This window comes from Paramisgurnus dabryanus, chromosome 1 (assembly GCF_030506205.2).
Source record: "Paramisgurnus dabryanus chromosome 1, PD_genome_1.1, whole genome shotgun sequence".
In the NCBI taxonomy this organism is placed as follows: domain Eukaryota; kingdom Metazoa; phylum Chordata; class Actinopteri; order Cypriniformes; family Cobitidae; genus Paramisgurnus; species Paramisgurnus dabryanus.
This window is the reverse complement of record NC_133337.1, coordinates 23,337,414-23,361,732: the sequence shown is the minus strand read 5'-3', so window position 1 is coordinate 23,361,732 and position 24,319 is coordinate 23,337,414. Positions and strand designations below refer to the sequence as shown.

At 37.3% G+C, this 24,319-nt stretch overlaps 2 protein-coding genes across 3 annotated transcripts; both read left to right on the top strand.

Annotated features, from left to right (window-relative positions):
• Positions 1-487: 487 nt before the first annotated feature.
• On the top strand, positions 488-6,269 carry ttll1 (tubulin tyrosine ligase-like family, member 1). Its single transcript, XM_065290066.1, has 10 exons — positions 488-646; positions 943-1,088; positions 2,528-2,736; positions 2,906-3,086; positions 3,224-3,361; positions 3,442-3,550; positions 4,668-4,811; positions 5,071-5,157; positions 5,246-5,409; positions 5,575-6,269. The coding sequence occupies exons 2-10, from the start codon at positions 976-978 to the stop codon at positions 5,699-5,701; spliced, it is 1,272 nt and encodes a 423-aa protein (XP_065146138.1). The 5' UTR covers positions 488-646; positions 943-975; the 3' UTR covers positions 5,702-6,269.
• A 1,684-nt stretch (positions 6,270-7,953) lies between these two features.
• On the top strand, positions 7,954-23,601 carry pacsin2 (protein kinase C and casein kinase substrate in neurons 2). Of its 2 annotated transcripts, XM_065270959.2 has the most exons (11): positions 7,954-8,079; positions 14,508-14,563; positions 14,643-14,799; positions 16,746-16,981; positions 17,506-17,658; positions 18,076-18,251; positions 18,407-18,527; positions 18,809-18,930; positions 20,358-20,495; positions 21,817-22,004; positions 22,237-23,601. In XM_065270959.2, the coding sequence occupies exons 2-11, from the start codon at positions 14,510-14,512 to the stop codon at positions 22,344-22,346; spliced, it is 1,455 nt and encodes a 484-aa protein (XP_065127031.2). In that variant the 5' UTR covers positions 7,954-8,079; positions 14,508-14,509; the 3' UTR covers positions 22,347-23,601. The 2 variants fall into 2 exon arrangements, with proteins under 2 accessions (XP_065127031.2, XP_065127032.2); XM_065270960.2 differs by lacking the exon at positions 20,358-20,495.
• The last annotated feature ends 718 nt before the right edge of the window (positions 23,602-24,319 follow it).

Genomic DNA, 24,319 nt, shown 5'->3' with positions numbered 1-24,319 from the left:
AATAACAATCCTGTAAAATATTAATTTAATGTGTAAATGATCCATTTGCCTTAAATAAAACAAAAAACACAAAATTCACTTTTACTTAATGGTTAAATTATGTTAAATAATTCATTTTTCTTAAAAACATATTTTTATATGTTTACAGTTATGTTGTAAAAAGTGTAAAATGTTTGGACTGAGATCTTGTTGCTTTTACAACGTTTTCACCAGCAGGTGGCGCCATATTTAAGTGTTTCGAGCGCTTATCATCGCTACTGAAAGGTCTTCTGTGATTGGTCATCATGAACAGCGCTAAGAAAACTATCAACTGTCGCGTGATCATAACTTCCGCGCTTCACCAGCGGTTTACACAATGATACACACCTAAATAATAACACAAACTAACCTCACTACACATCAAACTAAAATTACACAAAAGGTGTTCAAATAAGAGATTTCGCTAATGTTTAATGACGCCGCGCATTTAAGAGAAATGACGTTCTCGTTTCGGAAATGACGTCATTACGGAAGTGAAGAGTCGTTGCTATGGTTGTTCTAGTGCTGTGGTTATGATAAACGACAGAAGAAACAAATAAACAGTCAGATTGTCAAGATGAAATCATCTCTGAATTAATCATCAGTTATCAATGAGAGCTCTGTGACTGTAAGTACAAATAAAGATCTATTCATTTCATCTATAAACCTGTCTGATGTATTTTGTAAGCTACTAACTTACCTCTGTTTCTTAAACTACACCAGGAATCAGAACTGTGGCACCCTTACGAGAATTAACCATGTTTTTTTTTTTTGTGATAAAGTGTAGTAGCTGTGTTTTTTGTGTATTGATTTCTATCAGCAAAATCGTGGTTTTAATACAGTAACCCTGATTTTTGTTTTACTGTAGTAAAACTGTGGCTTTAAGGGCATGTTTACAAAATCAAAATCTGTTGTGTGTTGTAGGCTGGTGGTGTTGTGTTGTTGTTGTGTTGTGTGATGGCTGGTAAAGTGAAGTGGGTCACAGACATTGAGAAATCTGTGCTCATTAATAACTTTGAGAAGAGAGGCTGGACACAAGTGACCGACAGCGATGACTGGAACTTTTATTGGTAAGATATGTTTAATGTCTTCTTACACAATAACACACATACACACACATACAGTGAAACACAGACACACACATACAGTAAAAGAGTGTCTGTATAGTAGCACACAGAAGTAGTAAGGTGATATTGTGATTTTTTTTAGTACTAATGGTGATACATTAGACTGTCCACCTTTAATCTAGTCTACCTGACTTATTATAATGTAATGCAGAGTGATATATGGTTAAAAAAAGAAAATGTATATTGTGCACGGCCACAGTATACATTAAAGACACCCAAAAAAGTACAATTTGATTATAAATCACTTACCCCTGTACCCATCAAGTCCTTTGATTGTCTTCAGAACACATTTTTAGATATTTTTGATATAAACCGGAAGACTTCTGTCTGTCCTATTGACTGCAGTTAGATTTTTAGCTGAAAAGAATAAAAGGCATCACCAAAAAGGTCCATGTGCCATCTGTAGTTTAATAATAATATTATGAAGCGACGAGAACACTTTTGTGCACAAAGAAAACAAAACAAACGATTTTATTGAACAAACTGTTCACCTCTTGGTTGTTTAGTGCACGTTCACGAGCAGACTACAGCTGACGTAGTCCTTTTAAGTGGTATTAGGACTCAATTCACATCTCAGTAATTTTAGGATAAATGTTGGTATACGATCAAGATCTCTTTGCTTTCTAAAAAATTTTTATAAATGTTTACATGCCAGTCAAAGCCTCATGTGAGATGTCAAGACTTAAATCTGATTATTACACGGCTCTCTGGAATGCTTGATTCTGATTGGTCAGTTGAGACATTTGCAGGTTCGTTCTTTTCAAATAATAACCGCTACAAAGTAATAACGCATAGCCGGTACTACTTTTACGATTAAAATCGCTCTGTGCCAATAAAGATTACTGTTTGGCGCCATCTTGTGACAAACACTGGACAACAACGACAAGACACAGACAGCTTACTGAGACTGAACTTGACAAAATAGAGCATGACAGCGAAGCCAACACACAAAAAAATACAGAATGGGCATTAAAACTTCTCAAAGACTGGCTAAAAGAGTATGAAGCAGAGGATCTTAATAAGGTATTACGATCATTTTATGCATCGGTGCAAAGTTTCGCGGAAGGATAAAAATGTTAATTTAAAACAAATATGCCAATAAAATGTGTCAAATTCATATTCATGTCCAGTTTTTTTCTTATGTGGCAAGTAGCCGTGTAATAAGCGGGATAATGTAGAGTCAGCCGGTAGTTATTGGGAAATAAGCCCCTTCAGTGTGATACAAGACCCTCCGCTTCGCGTCGGGTCCTGATAAAACTGTCGGGGCTTATTTCTCGATAACTACCGGATGCCTCTACATTATCCCTTACTTATTTAAAGTATACCAGACGTTGCAAATGGGGTCCACTCCAGCAATCTGTATAAAATGATTTTATTGACAGGATGAGTATTCAGACCATCAGGAACGTCTTCAGCGTGGACACGGGTTATCGTCTGTCAGATGATCAGATGGTCAATCACTTCCCCAATCACTATGAGCTGACCAGAAAAGACCTGATGATCAAAAACATCAAACGCTACAGAAAAGAGCTGGAGAAAGAGAGCAGTCCTTTAGCAGAAAAAGATGAGAGCGGAAAATACCTTCACCTGGGTAAATAACCACATGTTTACTTCTTTATTTACTTCTTTATTCATAACAAATTCATCCATCAAATTACACACATGCTCATCTTGTTCATGTACTCTTCATATGTCTAATATATACACAAGAGCTCATCTATTAGATCTATTTCACTCTTTCATCAACTTTACTTTGACAGATTTTGTGCCGGTGACGTTCATGTTGCCCTCGGACTATAACCTGTTTGTGGAGGAGTTCAGGAAGAGTCCATCCAGCACGTGGATCATGAAACCGTGTGGAAAAGCTCAAGGGAAAGGCATCTTCCTCATCAACAAGCTCTCACAGATCAAGAAATGGTCTCGTGACAGTCGCACATCCTCGTAAGCTCTTTAATATCATCACTGAATATATAAACTGGGAGAGGTTGAAGAATGTAATTACTCATTTAAACTCTTTAAAGAACTATAAACACTGAACATGTGGACTATACTGTATGTGTGAAACTGTTGTTTTATAGGTTTGTAGCAGCAAACAGCGGTAAGGAAGCGTACGTGATCTCTTTATATATTGACAATCCGCTGTTGATCGGAGGGAAGAAGTTTGACTTGCGTCTGTATGTGTTGGTGACCAGCTATCGACCTCTGAAATGTTACATGTAAGCTCACGATCACTCAATATTCATCATATTCACCTCACATCATTGATCCGTTCATCTCCAGCTCGTGTGTTTCTCAGGTATAAACTGGGATTCTGTCGTTTCTGTACAGTGAAGTACACTCCCAGCACCAGCGAACTGGACAACATGTTCGTCCATCTCACAAATGTTGCCATCCAGAAACACGGAGTAAGTCATTCACATACAAAACATGCTTTTATGATCACACACACGCAGACGGCAGCTATTATACAATGTGACTCGTACAATCCTATTTATTTTTAAGTGTTACACAACATGACATTGGTGATGATAATGTGTTCGAATAATCTGAACTTTAGCTGTACAACCAAATTAAACATAAATATGAAGCAACTTGTATTTAAAAAGTATTTTTAAGGTGCTGTAGAGTGTAAAACTGGATTTATTTAGGCATAGATGAATAATAAGAGCTGTGTACATGGTAATGACATCATGAGACTCAAGCACAATTGTTTCCTCCTTCTTATGTAAACCTCATGCATACAAAAGACCGCTGGAAAACAGACCAATCACAACATAACACCAACTGTGATGTTACAGTCAAGATGTACACCTCAACATTAAATTAAGAACAATGTTGTTACAATGACAAAAACAAAGTTGTGACTGCCGAGTTAGCGTTATGTGCTAGTTAAAGCTATATGCTAGTTAATGTAAAATGCTAGTTAATGCTTTATCCTAGTTAGCGCTATATGCTAGTGTTTAAGCTGACCTTCTACTATTGACGTTACAGTTATGTTTTGCAGGTCCATACTGAAAAAACACAAACTTACCACTTAGAAACGTCCACTAATAATCTCCAAACAATTGATTATTCCTCAAAATCTGATCCAGACTCAAACATAAGATCTGTTTACACACACACAGAGCTACTGAAGGAGAAACAGCCAATCAGAGCAGAGCTCAACATTATTATTCATGACCCTTACAAATATGGTAATAATATATCATTTCATTATAAAGACAAATCCTAGGGTTGTAAATGGACATGAAAAACTGACTCTGGATCATTTTTGCACTTAATAAAGACACAAACCTTCTGTGTAGATATCAGAGAAGAATTTAACAGATTATTAACATGTATTCTTTGGGACCTTTAATTTACTGGATTATAGCCATAATCATGTGGTTTTAGAATATTTTAAATATTTAGGGTTAAATTCATAACAATAAATGTATATTTGTCAAATGTTCAGTAGTGTATAGTACTGTGTGTATATATGGAGGATGTTTGTCAGTTATATATGTGATCGTTTTGTTGTAGGATGACTATAATCACGTCCATGGAGGAAAGTGGGCGATCAGTAACTTGCGTCTCTATCTGGAGAGCACCAGAGGACATGATGTCACCAATCACCTGTTTGATCAGATCAACTGGATCGTCGTTCATTCCCTAAAGGCCGTAGCTGTAAGTGATGCGCTGTCTTTTTATTCAGTGTGAATCCTGCTGCATTAAACATCATGTTGATCTCAGCCCTGCTCCTGGTGGTCCATACAGTACACCTCCTGAGTCCTAGATCTGATCTGGTTAAAGTTCAGGTGTGTTAGATGAGGATTAAATTTAAACACTGCTGTACTGTGGACCTCCAGTAGCAGGACTAGTCAACTCTTGTTATACAAACTAAATCCAGTATTAATTTAAAGTTTTTTTCTTTTCTGATCTCCAGCCGGTCATGAACAATGACAAACACTGCTTTGAGTGTTACGGTTATGACATCATTATTGATGACAGACTCAAACCCTGGTTAATCGAGGTCAGCATTTCTTGGTCCACAATTACTTCATATATCATCTAACGGTGGCGTGTTTAAGAAAAGTATTAACATAAGATGTTTGTTTCAGGTGAATGCGTCACCTTCTTTGACCTCCAGCACAGCCAACGACCGGATCCTGAAATATAACCTCATCAACGACACGCTGAACATCGTCACACCCAACGGTGAAATCCCAGAATGCCGCTGGAACCGCAGCCTCCCCAAAGAGGCTCTGGGACACTATGAAGTCCTGTAAGTGACGCCGCGCATCAAGAATTACATCTGAAAATCTGGTCTTTCACAAGTATTAAAAACATTCAGACTTTAATAAGACCAGACTGTAACAAAGACACAGGTTAAGTAAAAAGGGATTTGATAAAGTGAATCAGAATCTAAATCAATCTCTCTGTTTTATAGTTACGATGAGGAACAGGCTGTGAGCGAGAGCGCCGAGCGTGACCTCCGGAGCCGATCCGGTCAGTCATCTGGATCAAAGGGCGCGAGATCAAGCAGCGTCCGACCCTTCCCAGCCACCTGGAAGTGACATCAGCTGTCTGACTGTAGCCCCTCCTTCATGATTGAAGCATCACACGACTCTCTGCACATCACTTAAATATTGGATGTGGTCGTGAAGCTGCCCTGCATGATCTGATGGTTTCCACAGAAAGACCAGGATATAAATTAATGTCCCACACAAACCCTTTTCGCATGATACCAAACGTGCCTTTACAGGCAATGTGACAGCAACACACTGGACACCCCTAAATGTTTGAAATAATATGATTTTAGCCTTTTTTATATGTTTGTCTAATTTATAATTTATTTATTTATTTATATCATTTAATGTGTAATACAGTATTTCAACTGACCTCTATGTAAAGATTGCACAGCAGTATTTGAGTGTCTGTGTTTATCTAAAGTCATGCGTTATAAGTGCAGAAGACTTTATTTCATTCATCTGGATGTACTGTGATATAATAACTCACACCAGAAGTGTCTCTCTTTCTAAAACACAACAACAGAATTACAATCAATCAAATAAAATAAATCCAGTTCAAATCCACTGCGTATTCAGTAAATAAAGCGTTAACTCTTTCTGTTAATACACAGAGTATGAGAGTGTTTGTGTGTTTAATACATAAGCAGTGAAATATGAGTCTGTATGTGGGGGTAAACCTCCATCTAATTCAGGACTGGAAAGAGAAGCGGTTAAAATAACACAGCGAGTATAAACGCTCATCTGCAGCACATACTGTAGATTTATCTTTATAGTTTATTTCAGCACAAGCCTGAATCATGCTGTTATTGTGGGTTTGCAAAATGCATTTAGTATTTTTATATTTCTGTTAGATGTTAAACTTGATCAGAGGTATTGTGTGAAAGTTACAGCCATAATACTGAATCTACTATTGATAGTTTGGGTTTACTTTACACATAAACATGATAAACATATAGAAGAATAAATTACATAAAGGTACTAAAAGAGACTGGGGCTTTAAAAATACTTTTAATTTCTGCACATACTGTACCTCAAAACACCTTGACCTTTACACACCATGAGCCCAATCATGTTGTGACAACATATCCCAATAGTTGTCCCTCATCTCAAACATATGATGCTATTGAAATAACAGATGAATAAAATCCACAAACATTTTCATATTGTGTGCTGCTGGTGATGGGGTTTGAAACAAACAGATATAAAAAAAGAAACAAACAAATATGACTCATCTAAATTTTAGTCTTTGTTTATAATATATGTAGAATGTATTTGAAGGGGGAAATACCCTAAAATACTTCATACTTTCAAATAAGCTTATTAATTAAACAAACTAATTGTTTTAATTGTATTTATGCCCAGTGGTTTTGTGTACATCTACAAAACGTTTTTTTTTTTTTGTTGCTTTATTGAACATTTAGTTATAGCATTACAACCAGAACATAACAATAAAGAATAACATCAGAAGAAAAAAATAATAAAAAATATCATGACTTTAGACAAACAAAACAAAAGTATACAATTAAAACATGAAGAGGGCATTGTACAAATTATAAAAGATCAATACATTGAAATTAAATACATTGAAAAGATTGGTAACTTTGCAAATTGTACATTTTCTGAGGGCTTTCTTGCCAAGAGAACATAAAATGATCTTTAAATGCTGTTTTATCTTTTGTTATAATAAAATAATAATAAGGTTTATTATATAACACGCTTTTGAATCCCCTTTTAAAAAACTAAAAAACTTTTTAAGATATTGTTTGATAAATAAACCAACATATTTCCAAAATTGCTGAATATAGTTGCATGACAAAAACATATAAAGAAGAAGTTCAGTGTCATTCTGACAAAGATCATGCATTTAGGTATAAAATCAATACATTTTTATCTTTGTATAAAATGTATTATTATGAAGTCTTTTGAAAAATATTTATTTTACTTTGTAAGTAAAAACTTTGTTGCAAGCACTAATATCTACAATAAGAGTTTGTTATTTTAATTTTTTTTATTATCTACAATAAGAGTTATTCTAATGGTCCTTTTTATTTTTTATTAACATTATGCCAGTAACAATTGACATTTGAAAACATAGTATTATACAATAATAAGAACAAACATTCTGTTATGAGGGATTTACAATAATAAAAATAAAATAATTATAAAAATTAATTAAATAAAAGAAAAGAAAAGAAAGAAAGAAAAAAACATACATAGACATAAAGCAATTAATACATTTTTACTCAAGTAGGGGGAATTATTCTAATGGTCCTAACGGTAGTGACGGCAGAATGACGGCTCGGACGGAAGTGACGTCAGAGAGGCGCGCCTCTGGTTGCTTGTCGTTGAATATCGCCGAAAATCGGAGAAAGTCAAACTAACATCGACGCAAGATCGAGAGATTTGGACTAAAACCCGCCCAGGTAAGGATTTTATACCGTGTCTGAGGCGATTCAGTGATTAACCGCGGCTTTACGCGTCTTTCTCATTTCTGTGAAAACTTTTCTGATCATCTGTTAGTCGTCTGATCACACATTAAATCTGATTATCACTGATGTCCTGCTGCTCGGTAACTGAACACTGATCGTGATCTGTCCTTTAACATTTAAACACCACTAGGTTTTATTTAACCTTAGTTTTCCGGACGGGTCAGTCATAGAGGCTTCAGTTAAAACGACTCTGACTGGATTTGTGAGCGGCACGCCTTCATCAATAATCGCGGTATGGTCTCGCTAGTACCTGTGATGATTATTAGTGTGTTTAAGTGTATAAATACAGCAGATCTGATCTGTGTGAGTGTTAAGCAGCAGGGTGGGGTGGTTTCTATGTTTAGTGTTTATTGTCAAACTTCACCTCGTCAGGTCTTCTTCACTTTTCATGACTGTATTGAGTTTTACCTTATTAAGTTACTTTGCTTTTGGTCAAAACACAGCTCAGAAAAGCTGCGCTCAGAAAAGCTGCGCATGCGCCGACAGCTTAAAAACGTTTGACAGAATGTGGAGTTACAGTTCATTTATCAGTGTGTTGTTATCTGGGACTCAAACCTGTCACCTTTTGTTGCTCGTGCAGCACCCCACCAGTTAAACTACAGGACCACACAACACACATCTCCTCTAGGATATAAAATGATGTAGTTGTTGTCATGGTGTTGTTTGATGAAGTTGTGTTATGTTTAGTCACACAGTTGCGTTAGAAGAACTGAAGCAGGATTTTGAAATCATTGAAACGCCTCACAAACGAAACAATGGAGAAGCACAATCGAGTTTCATTCAATGAAAGAATATCTTCTCAATATTCACTAATCAGATTTAGTTTACAATATGTATCTAGATAATGCTGAAGGGTTATTATAAAGATATTTAGTATGTATGATAAGTGAGTGATCGTAGTGAGATGTCTTTGTCATTGATCATCATGTCTGTGGTGGTTTCCTGTATGACAGAAACCTCTGTGGCGACTCACAGCAGGGGTGTTGTTATTTTAGGATACTTCATGTGTCAATGTTGTGTGTGTGTGTCGATGAGAGTTTAGTGATGTGTGAGATCTCATCGCTTAAAAACATGTTGAAGTGCAGAAACATACACACAGAGTTTCAGTCTAGTTAGTTATCATGAGTTTATTCACCTGTCAGTGATTGGGTTTAGAGATGAGTGACCGTCAGTATGAACCCGTGTGACCTGTCCTGTCAGCTGATGAACTAAACATTTCTGTTTCTTATAGAGTCGACTGTATATTTATAGTTAAGTTGCGCTGAGTATCCTAACCACACTTCAACAGCGACGGGAGTTTGGGGGCGTGACTTTCTCTATTTGACAGACTGATGGCGGATTAGAGGATTTTTTTTGTTAAACAAATGATCACATTTCACCTTTAGGTTAAAAGCTAATGTAAACAGAGACACACCTTTACTTGGTTAACAGATGTGTTTCCAACAACATTATCAATGCATCATACTCTTTTCTTTTTATGTGTTGTTGTGTTTAGTTTGTTAAATGTGTTCATGTAGAAGCTCATTTGGTAAAGCATTGCATCAGCAGCACAATGGTCATGTGTTTGATCCTGAGAAACATCACATAAGTAAATATAAAATATTATATGCCATTATTAAATATAATCATTACTGTAAGTCACTCTTTTGAAGTCTCAGTCATTTAATGTGATAGATTTCTGATGGTTGAAGCTTTAGTGAAGATGATGATGATGATGATGATGAGTTTTATCATGTATGAGATGCTGCAGGTTGTGTTAAAGTGATGGTTTACCTAAAATGATAATCCTGTCATTGTCTCTCTCTGCAATACACAGGACAAGTAAATAATATCAGTTGCATATCATACAGTGAAGAGAATAGTGTAGGAACAGATTTAATATTTGTAAATGAGCAATTCATTCAAGTCTAAAGCGGTTGATCTAGCTAACATGATGTGAGTCATCAGACTGAACAAACTCATTGATTTGGTTATCAATGAAAATCAACTTTGTTTTTGGATGTGTTTCTCACATGAAGCTATCAATTGACTGTAAATATTAAATCATATGGTGGTGTTGTTTGTCATTATGGAGTGGAGTCCAGTCGTTATATTAGGAAATGTCTCTGTTTGTAAAGTGTATGGTGTTTATAAAGCACACATGATGTATTTTGTGGCCACAAAGCTCAAGGTCACTGATTGGTTTTGGTTTTGGTCAGTATCAGATCTTCATCCAGATGTTTCTTCATGCTGGTGTCGGTCATGAAGGTCTTTGGACATGAGATTGACTGACTTTGGTTTATTCAGGAACATCTGAGGTTATTTCTCCAGGCTGTCAGATGAAGTGAAGCTCTTTTCTGTCAGCATCTGAGACAACACTACTGGTCAAAGGATTACTGTCACTTACTCATTTAATAACACAAATCTAACTAATGGGAATGATGTCATGACTAAAAACATCCAAAATAAACCAAAACCTTTTATCATTCTTACTGCAGTCTTCTCTTGACTGAAAATTGGGTAAATTATGATGATTATAAAAGTATTATAGTTTTCTTTATCATTCAGTACAAATGAACATTTTTAGTAGAATAGATAATTCTATAAAAAATATTATTTTGTCTACAAAACAAATAACAAAATGTAAGGCTTAGCCTTTAGATCAAACATTTTTAAGATCATGATGAATTTTTAGTCAGGTGTCAGTAATCTTTTGACCGGTAGTGTTTCATTATGTAGATAATAGATGTTTATCTCTCATCATGACACAAACTAAACAGAATGAAGTCATCGCTCCTTCAGGGTTTTGTGATTGGCTTAAACTCTTTGACAACAGAACAGAGCGCTTACATCACAACATCCAAATATCATACAGGTATCAGCTTGAACATTCACTTCTTTAACCTTTCTGTCAATGAGCCTCATAAATATGAGTCAGTTCCCAGTCATTTTCGCCTAAAACATTTACATTTATGTATTTGGCAGATACTTTTATCCAAAGCGACTTTACAAGCTATCCATTATTATTTTTATGTGTGATCCCTGGGTTCAAACCCATGACCTTTTGCACTGCTTTCGCTAAACTTTACCACTGAGCTCTTCAGGAACACAATGTGTGTGTGTGAAACCTAAACAAACCAGACAATGCTGTAGTTGTAAATACATCTTTGACGTCACATCACTTTCAGTACACCAGTGCTGGATGAAGTCTGACACATATCCTCCACTGCTCTTTAATAATATAATAATAATAATCTCAACACATATTTGTGTAGTGACCTTACATCAGAGCACTGATAAGAGTTGAGATAGTGACGTGAATACTTCCCAAAAAATGTGAATGAGTAATAATGGAAAATATTTACATAAGACTGTGGTAAAACATTAAGATCTGTTTGACTGTAATAAAGCTCACTGACAGCTGCTCAACAACACTTCAAGACACTTTAAGACATTTGTGTGTGTGCGTCTGTCTGTGTGTGCATCTGTATGTGTCTGTGTGTGTGTCTGTGTGTGTTTCCATGTTAGGCAAAGCTGACAAATGTTGAGGTCCCGAAATAATTCTTCCATCATCATTGACTCATGTCGGTCTCTATGGGTTTATTGTATGAAACATATTTTCGGCAGAATCTGCCCACTGTGAAATGGCGCTTTTCCATTGCATAGAACCCACAGGTCAGGTCGAATTAGCTCACCTTACTTTGACTTGGTTAGCTTTTCCATTGAGTTTAATATTACTTCAGAGTGGGAGGGATTTTAGGCGAGTTCTTATATTTGCGCTGCGTGGAAGCGAGCGTCGTTGTAATGCAGTGTTTCCCATACATACATTCATTTATTTTTCAGTCCGCCACAAAATAAAAATTGAGCACCACAAATAGATGTTTGCACATCGTGTTTATCACTACCTCTGTATCACATGACAGTACAAACACCAGTGGCATCAGTCGATGCGCTCCGCTAAGTTGCAAAAACGCTGTGCATACATGCTAACGTGCGTGTTGTGGATGTGCCGCCACAAACTGCGAGGAAAACACTGGTATGATGTTCCTGATTCTCAACCTGTGGATGTTTTTCATCACTTAAAGAGAGTTTGGGAACTTACAACAAAGCACAGTTGACAACAGGTTTTCTTGAGACAGCGCAAGCACGAAGGTAACCCTAATCTTGCATTATAGCGATGATGCTGGTAGAAAGGATTCTCTCAGGCCAATCATTGATCTTCAGTGTTTTCACCTCACGTTTTAATATCAGCTCAGCTCGATTGAAACCTCAACTGAAGTGTTACTAATGCCGCTTTCCATTGCAAAGTACCCCACAGTTTGGTTTGGGTCAGGTCAGCTTACTTTTGTGGGCTTTTACACCGGGTGCAGTACGAAGTACCCGATGCTATTTCTAGTATCACCTCTATCGGGGTTCCAAGCGAGCTGAGCTGATACCAAAACATGATGCAAATGCTGATCGCTGATTGGTCTGAGAGAATCGTCACTACCAGCGTCATCGCTATAGAGGGGTTGCAAGTTTACAAACATTGCAGGGTGCGCGCGCAACCAAAGGGCAGAAAGACCGATTGGTGAGCTGATCTGCTACTGCAACAACCTTAATTATTGAAGCGTTCTTTAATGTTTGTACATAAATAAGACTTGATTTTAGTTGTATCTGTTTTTCTGTCTTTATTTTTGCAGTGTTACTGTGATACATGTATGAATTATAATTTTATAATTATAATGCTAGTAACGTAATAGTCGCATCTACTGGTATGTTAACATCAGGCACCCAGCACTGACTCTGTTGGTACTATTTTCCACGCAAAAATTCCTTGGCATTTTGACTTACAGACACCGCTACTAGCATACAACACAATGCACGTGTCTCTTCTTTCTGCCCCTCGGTTGCGCGCGCAACCAGTTAGTGACGTCGCCGTGCAACCCGTCTATAATGTAAAAGATAAGCTTTACCTCAGTGCTAGCTTGCGCTGTCTCCAGTAAACCTGTTGTCATCTGTGCTTTACTGTAAGTTCCCAAACTCCCTTTAAGTGATGAAAAGCATCCACAGGTTGAGAATCAGGAACACCATAAAATTTTTTTCCAGACTTGCAGTTTGTGTGCTTAAATGCAACTTCAATGAGGCTCAGCGGAGCGCGTCAACTGATGGGGCACGACAGGTTTTGTACAGAAACTGTCATGTGAGACAGAGATAGTGATAAACGCAATGTGCCAACATGTATTTGTGGTGCTTAATTTGAATTTTGTGCAACGACGCTCACACATGATGTCACAGAAGTAGGCAGTGCAAATATAATGACACGTCTATAATCCCTCCCACTCTGAAGTGTTACTAAACTTGATGAAAAAGCTAACCAAGCAAAAGTGAGGTGAACTGACCCGACCTGATCTGACCCAAACCAAACCGTGGGGTATTCTGCAATGGCAAAACCAGCATACCAGCAAGACCAGCATATGTTGTGTTTTGGTGCTAGTGAACACCAGCTAAACCAGCATGGGAATTATGCAGGGATGTACAGTACCCAGTGGAAAAACCCAGAAAAGTAAGCTGACCCCACCCATGGGATACTATCCAATGAAAAAGTGACAAAAGTGACTGGGGGACCCACATAGTTTGACAGTTAATCACTATAAGCTTTCTTTGTGGGTAAGAGTCATGTAAATATTGTTTCACAGGAGATATGGGTTTCAAACAACCACGACAATGAGGAAGTGATGTCATTTGTGGGTGATCTGTTCCTTTAAGAGTGTGAAAATCTTCTCAATGTTTCACTCTTCCTCTTTCACCTATCTGATTTAGTTTATGTAATATTGTTTGAGAGGTTAAATCATGGAAACTATCAGCTTTCTTTTTGTTGCACCTCAGAGGTATGTGTGTGTGTGTGTGAGCGTGCACGTATGTTAGGGTGGGGAGGTTAAGCAGTGTATTTTGGTAATAAATCAGCTTATAGAGGTTGTAGAGGTCAAACTCTTGTGGAAGAATGAGAGGAATTTTCATCATTTCCCTTGAATGTTCCACACATGAGTTAAAGCACGAGCTCACGCTGTCTCAGCAGTGATCTACTTCAGCTTGTTTTAATATTTTTAGATTTCCATGATACACTCTGACGTCCTGTTTGTGTAATTTCTGTCAGATTTCTTGATGCTTTAAATGCAAATGAGTTTGTATATCGATTCACATCTCTGAATCATCTTAGATCGATCCGCCCTGATCCAGACTTATTTTCTCAAATAACGCTTAAAAACTTGCTTAGTTACTTCAGTTTGTGTTTGGTTAGGGTTTGACCTACACTGGTCAGTAGCTTTTCTGGACTGGAGTCTTGTGACCAGTTTGTTTACCAGCTTAAGGTAAAAACTAATCCCAATATTGTTTTCTTTCAGCTATGTCGGACTTCAACGACTCAATGACCGATGTGTCCAGTGACAGCTTCTGGGAGGTATGTGACTTCACACCCGTGTCTGAATTTCTGCGTAAACTCTGATGTTTTTTAATCGTGCCGTGATGTCTCGTCCCAGGTGGGGAACTACAAGCGTGCGGTGAAGCGTGTGGAAGATGGGAACAGGCTCTGCAATGACCTGATGAACTGCATTCACGAGCGAGCACGCATTGAGAAGGCTTACGCTCAACAGCTGACGGAGTGGGCCAAACGCTGGAGGCAACTCGTTGAGAAAGGTTAAACCTGACTTAACTTATCACTGGACTCAAGTTTGTCTGTATTTATTGAGCTCATTCAGTTATGCAAATATTGTGTTTTGATTTGGAAAACAACCCTCAACGGCTTTATTCGATCTTCTCTTGATTTTAAATGGGACATTTCACAAGACAATTTTAAGATGTCAAATAAATCTTTGGTGTCCGTCCCCAAAGTATGTATGTAAAGTTTTAGCTCAAAATATAATAGATTATTTATTATAACATGTTAAAATTGTAGGTGTGAGCAAAAATGTGCTGCTTTTGGGTGTGTCTGTTAAAATGCAAATGAGCTGATCTCTGCACTAAATGGCAGTGCTGTTGTTGGATAGTGCAGATTAAGGGGTGGTATTATTATAATAAGATCCCCTTCTGACATCACAAGGGGAGACAAATTTCAATGATATTTTTTCACATGCTTGCAGAGAATGGTTTACCAAAACTAACTTATTGACTCTCTTCCTTTGAATAATTTGATAATAATGCACATCTGCAGTGTAACTCTGCTTTGCGTCATGCCACATTATCACCTTAGGTGTGCATTATTTTCAAATAATTCAACAGTCTATCGTCAATTATTCCTTAAATATTTGTCAGGTCAGGTGTGCGTTTATCAAAAAATTTCTCAACCAATCAGAATAAAGCATTCAACAGCCCTGTGGTATAAATGGATAAAAAGCACTGCTGACTTTGTGAAGTTTTCCGCAATAACTGAGTCATCTTGACATTTCTATTAACAGCATCCGTTAGAGGAACTTTAGCATTTGTTCATGTAGTTATCTCTATGTTGATTACCTTACTTTAATCAACTGCATGGTGGTCAAGTTACCACGCACAGTTGCTGTTAAGCCATGAAGCGTGACCTCACTTCCTGTTAAACACACTCCAGTGAAGAGGTCCAACCACAGAGAAGGGACACTTTTTTAACACATACCACTAGAAACAGGATTGAGTTTTCATGGAGAGGAACGAGATGATGAGGAAATGAAACCTGAGATCGGTTTGGTATCTCAGTGCAGCTGCATTGATACTCACTGAGGGTTGAATACAGGTTGTTTACAAGTTTACTTAGTAGTTGCTTACAGAACTCATGGGTGTGTCACATATGTAGATTATTTTACATGGCCAAAAACACGACTCATTCAGCCAGACTTTGTGATTTGAGTTCACATTGACACCGGTGTTCAGGAAAGGCTTTGAAAAGGTCTTACAATGCACAGCCCACTTTTGGTCCAGATATCCCAGGAATGCTCTCTGTTATTGCGTTGTTATCTTGTTGAGTTTTGTAACATTCTTAAATCCAGATTTTGTAGTTAGTCATTGTTCGTTTCTAGTAAATATGATTATTGTGTTGTCCCATCATAGCATCATCAGACCTTATTAGTCACTGAATGTTATGAAACATAGGTGTTGACTTTTCTCTGTTTGAAAAGCTGAACTTTGGATAGCAAACAGTTGTCTTGCAGGCTATGGCAATGCTATTATAACTTCAAATATCTGATAAATTTCCCTGAAAAAGTTTCATTTGGTGGCCCATGGACAACTATCACTATCTAAATGTATCAGATGTTCTGCTGAAATGGAAATCAAAAGTTTAAAAACTTAGTTAGGGTTAGTTAGTGTAAATTAGTAGCATTTGTTCATGTAGCTAGTATTTTTAGTCACTGTGATACCTCACAACTGAGATCAGGCCATCCGTAACTGTTTCATTGAGAAAGTCTACAGAGTAGAAGTCATGTAAGACCAAACTCTGAAAACACTGGAGGGCTCAAGACAGAACCGTGGGGGTTTCCTGTGTTCAAAGTGATGGTTGACTATAATTGGCTGGCCATTTTCACCACCTGTAACTGGACTGTTTGTAAGCTGAAGATCTTTTAGTTGATTTAATCATGTGATGTTGATTCTTTTCCTTGCGTTGGCTCCTGTAGGGCCTCAGTACGGGACGGTGGAGCGAGCATGGTGCGCTCTCATGACCGAGGCAGAGAAAGTCAGCGACCTGCATCTAGAAGTCAAAACTGCTCTGATGGCTGAGGACTTTGAGAAAGTAAAGAACTGGCAGAAAGATGCCTACCACAAGCAGATGATAGGGGGCTTCAAGGAGACCAAGGAGGCAGAAGATGGTTTTCGCAAAGCCCAGAAACCCTGGGCCAAAAAGCTCAAAGAGGTACAAACTTAAGCGCACCAAATCAAAAACATGCCGCACAAAGAATATATGCTTGTTTATTACATTTGAATTGTGTTCATATTTAGCAGCTAGTGCTAACTTTGCTTATTTGCACAATATTATATCTGTGTTATAATTCAGAGAACTGTATTGGAAAGAAATGTTGTGAGAGGACAAAAGGACAATCAGGTGTAATGTTTTTAAGCACATAAATACCTTTTCAAATACCTCTCGATTTACTGTGTGGTGTCACCTGCTCTCTCAAGGTAGATGATGAAGTGTGAATTACCATCATAATGTTTGTGTTTGTCTTAAAGATGATGGGAGTTTATGGCTTTATGACACGTTGAGGGTCATTTGTGGTGTTGTTATCTAAATTCAGTGGGCACTGAGATAAGAACAACAGCTCTCTCCATCTGTACATTAAGGCATACTTTACCACTGTGGTGCACATCTTTGCCAAATAAAAGTGTGCACAGAAATAATGTAGACTTTGTAAGTGTATTATATGCTTGTGTCGGTAGATGGATGGATTTAAGAAAGCGTATCACAACGCCTGCAAAGAGGAGAAAACAGCCACCAGCCGGGAGAATTCAAGTAAACTCGAAAACAACAACCCCGAGGCCCAGAGGAAACTGCAAGAGAAAGTGGAGAAGTGCCAACAGGAAGTTCACAAGGTGTGTGTGTGTGTGTGTGTGTGTGTGTGTGTGTGTGTGTGTGTGTGCGTGTGTGTGTGTGCGTGTGTGTGTGCGTGTGTGTGTGCGTGTGTGTGCATGCTGTGACAAATCACGTGTGACTTAAGTATTGCACACTTCTTGTGTATGTTTCACATGATTATTACTGCTACTGTACCTTTAAGGCTTCTGTATTTAAATAAACATTGTTATCATTGGCTATTTATTTGTGAACTAGCATATTTCCCCACTGTTGCTCTTCAGTTAGGGTTAGGTCACATTAAAATATACTTTGATAGATAAATATGGGTGTTTGGGTCATCTGGTGCTGATGCTTGTGATGTCATCATCATGTTTAATCTGTGATGTGAATGGAGATGAGTGCTCACAGTATATGAAGCGTGTGTTATTGTGTTTCAGTCTAAGGAGCGTTACGAGAAGTCTCTGGAGGAGCTGGATAAGATGACTCCTCAGTACATGGAGAACATGGAGCAGGTGTTTGAACAGTGGCAGCAGTTTGAAGACAAGAGACTTTCATTCGTTAAAGATCTGCTGCTCAGTGTCAAACAACACCTCGATCTCTCCAACAATCACAAGTGAGAACACACAGATAAATGATGTTGATGTCTAGTAGTGTGACAGTGAAACACAAACACAAACCTCCTTCATGGAGGTGTCAGAATTAGCATTAGCGTTTGACATGTACAGTAGTGATGCCGGTTAAAAATTCACATCTGCTCTGTCCCATCAGATACAAGACTATTTATCACACGCTAGAAGACACCATCCAGGGCGCCAGCGTACAGGACGACCTCAAATGGTTCAGCTCGAACCACGGACCCGGCATGAGTATGAACTGGCCTCAGTTTGAGGTACACACACATGCTGATTTTATTGATCTGGTCTGATATCGATGATAGTCACACGTTCATTTATTCATCTGATGTAGTTTGTTTAGATAACCCAGTTAATCGACCCATATCTGTACCTGTCATCATAGTAATGATTTGAGCATTCATTGAAAATACTGCCTGTTAATTTTGTGTAGGTTTGATGAATTGAAAGTGATCGAGTCATGAATCAGTCTGTCTAATATTCATCTGTTTTACCAAAGAGACAATTATTTATTTGACTAAAGTTGTGTGTGTTGTAGGAATGGTCCATAGATATAAATCGAACTCTCAGTCGACGAGAAACTAAGAGGAAACCCGTGGATGGAGTCACACTGACGGGAATCAATCAAACCAGTGACCAAGTCTCTAAAACCAGCAGCAGGTAAATGATAATATGAGCCGTGTCTTCAGTTATTACAGTCTGTCAGCAGTCAAGTTTATTTGTGTAGCACTTAAGACAACTAAAAACATGAAGAAAAATCATTATTATAATAGATACACATACAATAGAAAATGTAGTATTATTGCAAATGTAGTTGTCCTTATAAATATACTATAATCTAATAAAACTGTGTATATATATATATATATATATATATATATATATATATATATATATATATATATATATATATATATATATATATATATATATATATATATATATATATATATATATATATATATATATATATATATATATATATATTATTTATTTATTTATTTATTTATTTTTTTACTCAAACATTAAGTAAATTAATATGATTAATAACAGGCGTCGTGTGAAAGCAAATCTTGTTTAATATCTTCAATAGAAATGCCCAGATTTTGCAGTAATACAATGAACAGCAGTGTTTGTCTTAAAATGCCCGATTGTTGTAATTATTTAAATACATTTCGGATTTATTTTTCTGTGAAATATTACAAAGCGGATTAGGTAAAAATTTTGTTTCACGTCAACGAATTCCCATCAGAGAACTGATCTTAGAGGTTAACCATAATCGGGCTCAAGTTATTTGTTAAAATTTTAATAAATTGATATGTTATTTCAAATTTAATTTAATTTTGAATTTAGTTAAATTATAATTCATTAAATTCTTGAAGCACCTTTGAGTTGTGGCAAAAATTAATCGAATCACGCTTAAGAAAGGAAGCCAAAATCTGACATTAAGATTTCTGCCCAAACCTGGTTTATATCTAAACACCTAAAGTTTAACTTTTAAATATAAAGTTTAAAGGGAACTCAGTTCTGGTTGTCCAGTCGTGTAAACATTGTAGCTTCTTTAATGACAACCATGCCCTCTTTTATAAACAAATGCTGTTCATTTCATAACAAATAACAGACGCTTAATAGACGAGAGCTTAACGTGTTTGTGATTTGAGTCTGTTTTATTTCCTCTGGAGCACTGAACACAAATGTGTCGTTTGTTTATACTCACACCTAAACTAAAAGAGCTGAAAAGATACAGACTCAACCCGTACCACACGCTCCGACCCGTTTCTCTGTGAATATATATATATATGTGTCTACATTATATGTGTGTGTGTGTGTGTGTGTGTGTGTGTGTGTGTGTGTGTGTGTGTGTGTGTGTGTGTGTGTGTGTGTGTATGAATATCAGAGCATGAAAACTCTTGTGTTTTCTTCTGAAGTCTGTGGTTTGTTGAGTTTGAGGACAGGTTTGTTTATGTAAATGATGCTGGTCTTGAGGCATGTCAAGTCTGATCACGCTTGAGTGTCCGGTCCGGTCCGGTCTGGTCTGATCTGGTCTGAAGTGTGTGTGTGATGCAACGCTGTCTCTATGTTATTAGTTTGACTGTGCCCAGTAGCACAGAGCCACAGTGTTTAAACCCGTTCGACGATGATGAAGATGAGGATGAAGAACCAGCAGTTCATCAGCCCAAGAGCAGCCCGGTCAATGCCAAAAAAGAGGAAGTTATTGCCAAAACGTTGGTGAAGCCCAAAGCACCTGTTTTTATTACTCTCTCTTTCTCTTTATCTGTCTCTTTATCTGTTTCTCTCACACTCGTTTCTCTTTCGACTCCCTTCGGTCTTCAGGTTGCTGTTTTTTTGTTCTGCATGGCTGATGAGCGCTCATACACATCTCTCTCTCTCTCTCTCTCTCTCTCTCTTCCTGTGTGTCTCAGATATATTACACATTGAACAGAGCAATGCTGCAAGTTTACACAGTCCGTCACATTTATAATCAGGATAAATGTGCAGACGTCTGGTTTGTCTGTCTGCATGTTTGTGTCTGTGTTCAGAAGCAGCGTACTGCAGTAATATTCAATAATAGGATTTCAAACAGGAGTATCCCACATTCCTGTAGCATAGACATAACAAGCCTGAACAAGATTTCAGATTATGTTTATCCAGTCAGAGGTCCAGCACAGCATTGTGGGATACGATGTTTGCTCTGTTATATTGCATGTTTTGTCAAATGCATTGCATCATCGGTGCGTCCCATGCATACTACATAAAAACTAAGTGCCCTGTGCAGTATGCTACTCTGAACACAGCAGATGTATTGAAGCGTGCTCTTATTTTATGATGTTTTGGCCATCTGGTGGTGATGTCATGAACTGCATTCAGTGTTTTTCCTGCTGCTCCTCACACAGCTCTGGGTTAACAGACTCACACTTCCTCATATATTATAATCTGACCGCTGTACTCGTGTGATTGTTTATCCAGAGCTGTTTCAGGTGTTTGTGTTCCTCTGTCTTTCTCCTGTCCTGCATTGATCTTTATTGGGTTGAAAGTTATCATTCAGAGGTTTATATTCTGTCTCAACTCTTACAGAATCCACATGATGTTTAAATTCAAAACATGAGAGAGATCATCAAAATGTTAAACACAACATTTACACACATCATCCTGTTGAAAAGTTTATTGTGTGACAAATCTTTAGCTCTACATCTGTGTAAGGAAAAACTTTAATGTGCAAAGCATGCTGGGAAACCAAAGAATTGATAGCATCTTTGACAAACAGACATTAATACAGGAACATAATGTGTAAATTGAGTTGTGTTATACATACACATGCACAATTTTGTGACCTCTCTTCAGGAATAATTCACCCAGAAAACAAAATTATCCTATAATAATAATGTGTGTATAAGCCAAACTTATTTAGAGTTAAATTACATAATAAAATCTTTTATAAATATGGGTTAATTTTGAGTGAATTGTTTCTGTGATGGACATTGTGAGGATTCTGGCAGGGTTTTGTAAACTTCATTCATTTCATCTCTCTTATTTTCTCTCCTCCAGCGTCAGCACTGTAGAGAAAACTCCTGATGTGTCGGATGAGGAAACGGGGAATCCTTTTGCCGGCTCCAATACCAACGGGAACCCGTTTGAAGACGAGGATGAGCCCTCCTCTCCCGAAGTGTCCGTGCTCGTCCGCGCCCTGTATGAATATGAGGGACAGGAGCAGGATGAGCTCAGTTTTAAAGCAGGTGTGAAACTTTACTTTTCTTTATAACTTTATTTCTAAACATGAGAATGAAACACTTCCCATATTAACTCATTCACATATAAACATTTCATAAAAACCTCAACATGATCATGACTTTGAACACCAAATATATTTGCAGTTAAATAATCACCCTTACAGTGACTTGAGAGAAATCTGTTGGTTAACTAATGTTGTTGTTTTTTCATATTGAGACGGTTTTATTTCGTTCCCAGGAGAAGAGTTCACTAAGATCGGTTTAGAGGACGAGCAGGGTTGGTGTAAAGGACGTCTGATGGATGGAACCGTTGGACTTTATCCAGCCAATTACGTTCAAGAAATTTAATGAACGACGACTGCAGACGCCAGATCGTTACTCTCCACCATCCTTAAGCTCATCTGACTGATAAACTGTGCTTAACCAGAAACAGTTAACCCCTCACGTGCTCTTCATACTGCAGCCTATAGAGAAACTTCATTACTGACCTCAGATCAGCACCACAGGGAACTTGCTGCCCTTAGTCCTGATATTGGTTGCCAAATGTTTATTGGCCTTTAGAAGTCTTTAATAAATCACAGATCAAATAGCGGTTAGCAACACTTTATTATATTTGGATGATAATATTTTAGTACATTACAGTAAGACGTGTTTAGATGTGCCAGTCACTATGAACTCTAGTTGTGTTCATAATTATTTTATATCAAAGCCACAGATTGATGGCGATGAGCGAAGCGCTGAAGGTTTCAGGACGACTCGCTGCTCTGTCTGATGTTTGTGGCTGGATTTTGTGCCGATGTGGCACTTTTTAAAATATATTTTTATAAATTAGATTTAGCTGTAAAAGCAGACAAATCTTATCAATCTAAATTATTTTATGACCCGTGTCTGAGTATGAAGCGAATCCATATTAGATTTTATCAGGGCAGTCGTAAAGGTTTATCTGCTGGATTGAAGCGCTGACCTCGGAGGCCAATGAGTGACTCTGCTTTGTGTTTTATTTTATTTTCAGTTGTTTGTCGTTGTTATATTGTTCAGAAACAAACTGTCTCACATTCGTCCTCACTGGACAACTTGCTGTAAGTTCGATCACATGATGAATGTTTAAAATAAAGTGCACATGTATTCTCTATAGTTCACAAAGAAGTTAAGAAAGAAAATGTCTGTTTATTGTGTACATAGTAATCATCTTAAAGAGAATATATGAGTGCTAGTTTTAATATGGACTGTTATTGTTTGTGCCACAAGTGCTTTGAGATGTTTCCAGTACAGGAATGCTGTGATTCAGAATGTAAATGAATTGAGCGTTATGCCATGTGAATGTTACACATTTATTATTTTAGGGTTGTGTATATAAATCCCCCAACCCAACTCATGCAGCGTCTCAGGTGGTGAATGAGCGTTAAAGTCAGATGATGTTTGTGTTGTTTTGTTTATTGTGTGTGTGTGTGATGACTTTACTGAAGCTTCTGGGCCGTGCTGTAATAAAACATTGATATAAATGAATTGTTTGTTTGGCTTTTACATCACATCTCAAAACCCACACCACACTTTATTTCATTTTGTAAATTGTCAAGCTGGCAATAAATAAATGAAAGTTCAATTATGTTGTCATGGTTTATTTGCCAATATACAAGCATACCTACTGAAAAATACAGATAAGACCAGCAAAAGCTGCTTTAAGATGGTTCTCCAAACCTGGCAAAGCTGGGTGAGCTGATCTTCCAACCTGAACAGGTAAGTCCCGACCATCTTAAAAAATTACCAAAACACAGCTAGACCAGCTTAAACCAACTCCGCATCTTATACTGGTCTAAACTGGATTTTTCAGTAGGGATTTGAAACATAAGAAACAAAGACAATTTGGTAAAATTGTTGTAATGGTTTTACTACAGTTTCTTTTCATAAGAGTAGAAAAGGGAAGCAGACACTTTGAATGTAGAATTTAAATGTAGGATTCCACAAAGACTTTAAAGTTTAACCTATGGGGTGGTTTCCTGGACAGGGATTAGACTAGTCCTAGACTAAAATAAATGTAAGAGCTGTCCAAACTGATATACATATACTGCATATACTGCATTTTGATTTGCCTCAAAATTCACACAAGTAATGTTTTTAGTAATGCATGTTTGTTAAAACTAGTTATATTTCCTCATTAAACTAAGGCCTAGTCCTGGTTTAAACTAATCCCTGTCCGGGAAACCACACCATTGAGATAATTTGTTTGTAGGTTAAACCACACCTTTTCCTATCAAATCGTACCTAACAGCTAAACTTGTAAATGTACTATAATCTTACCGTTTAAATCTGGTTAACTTACA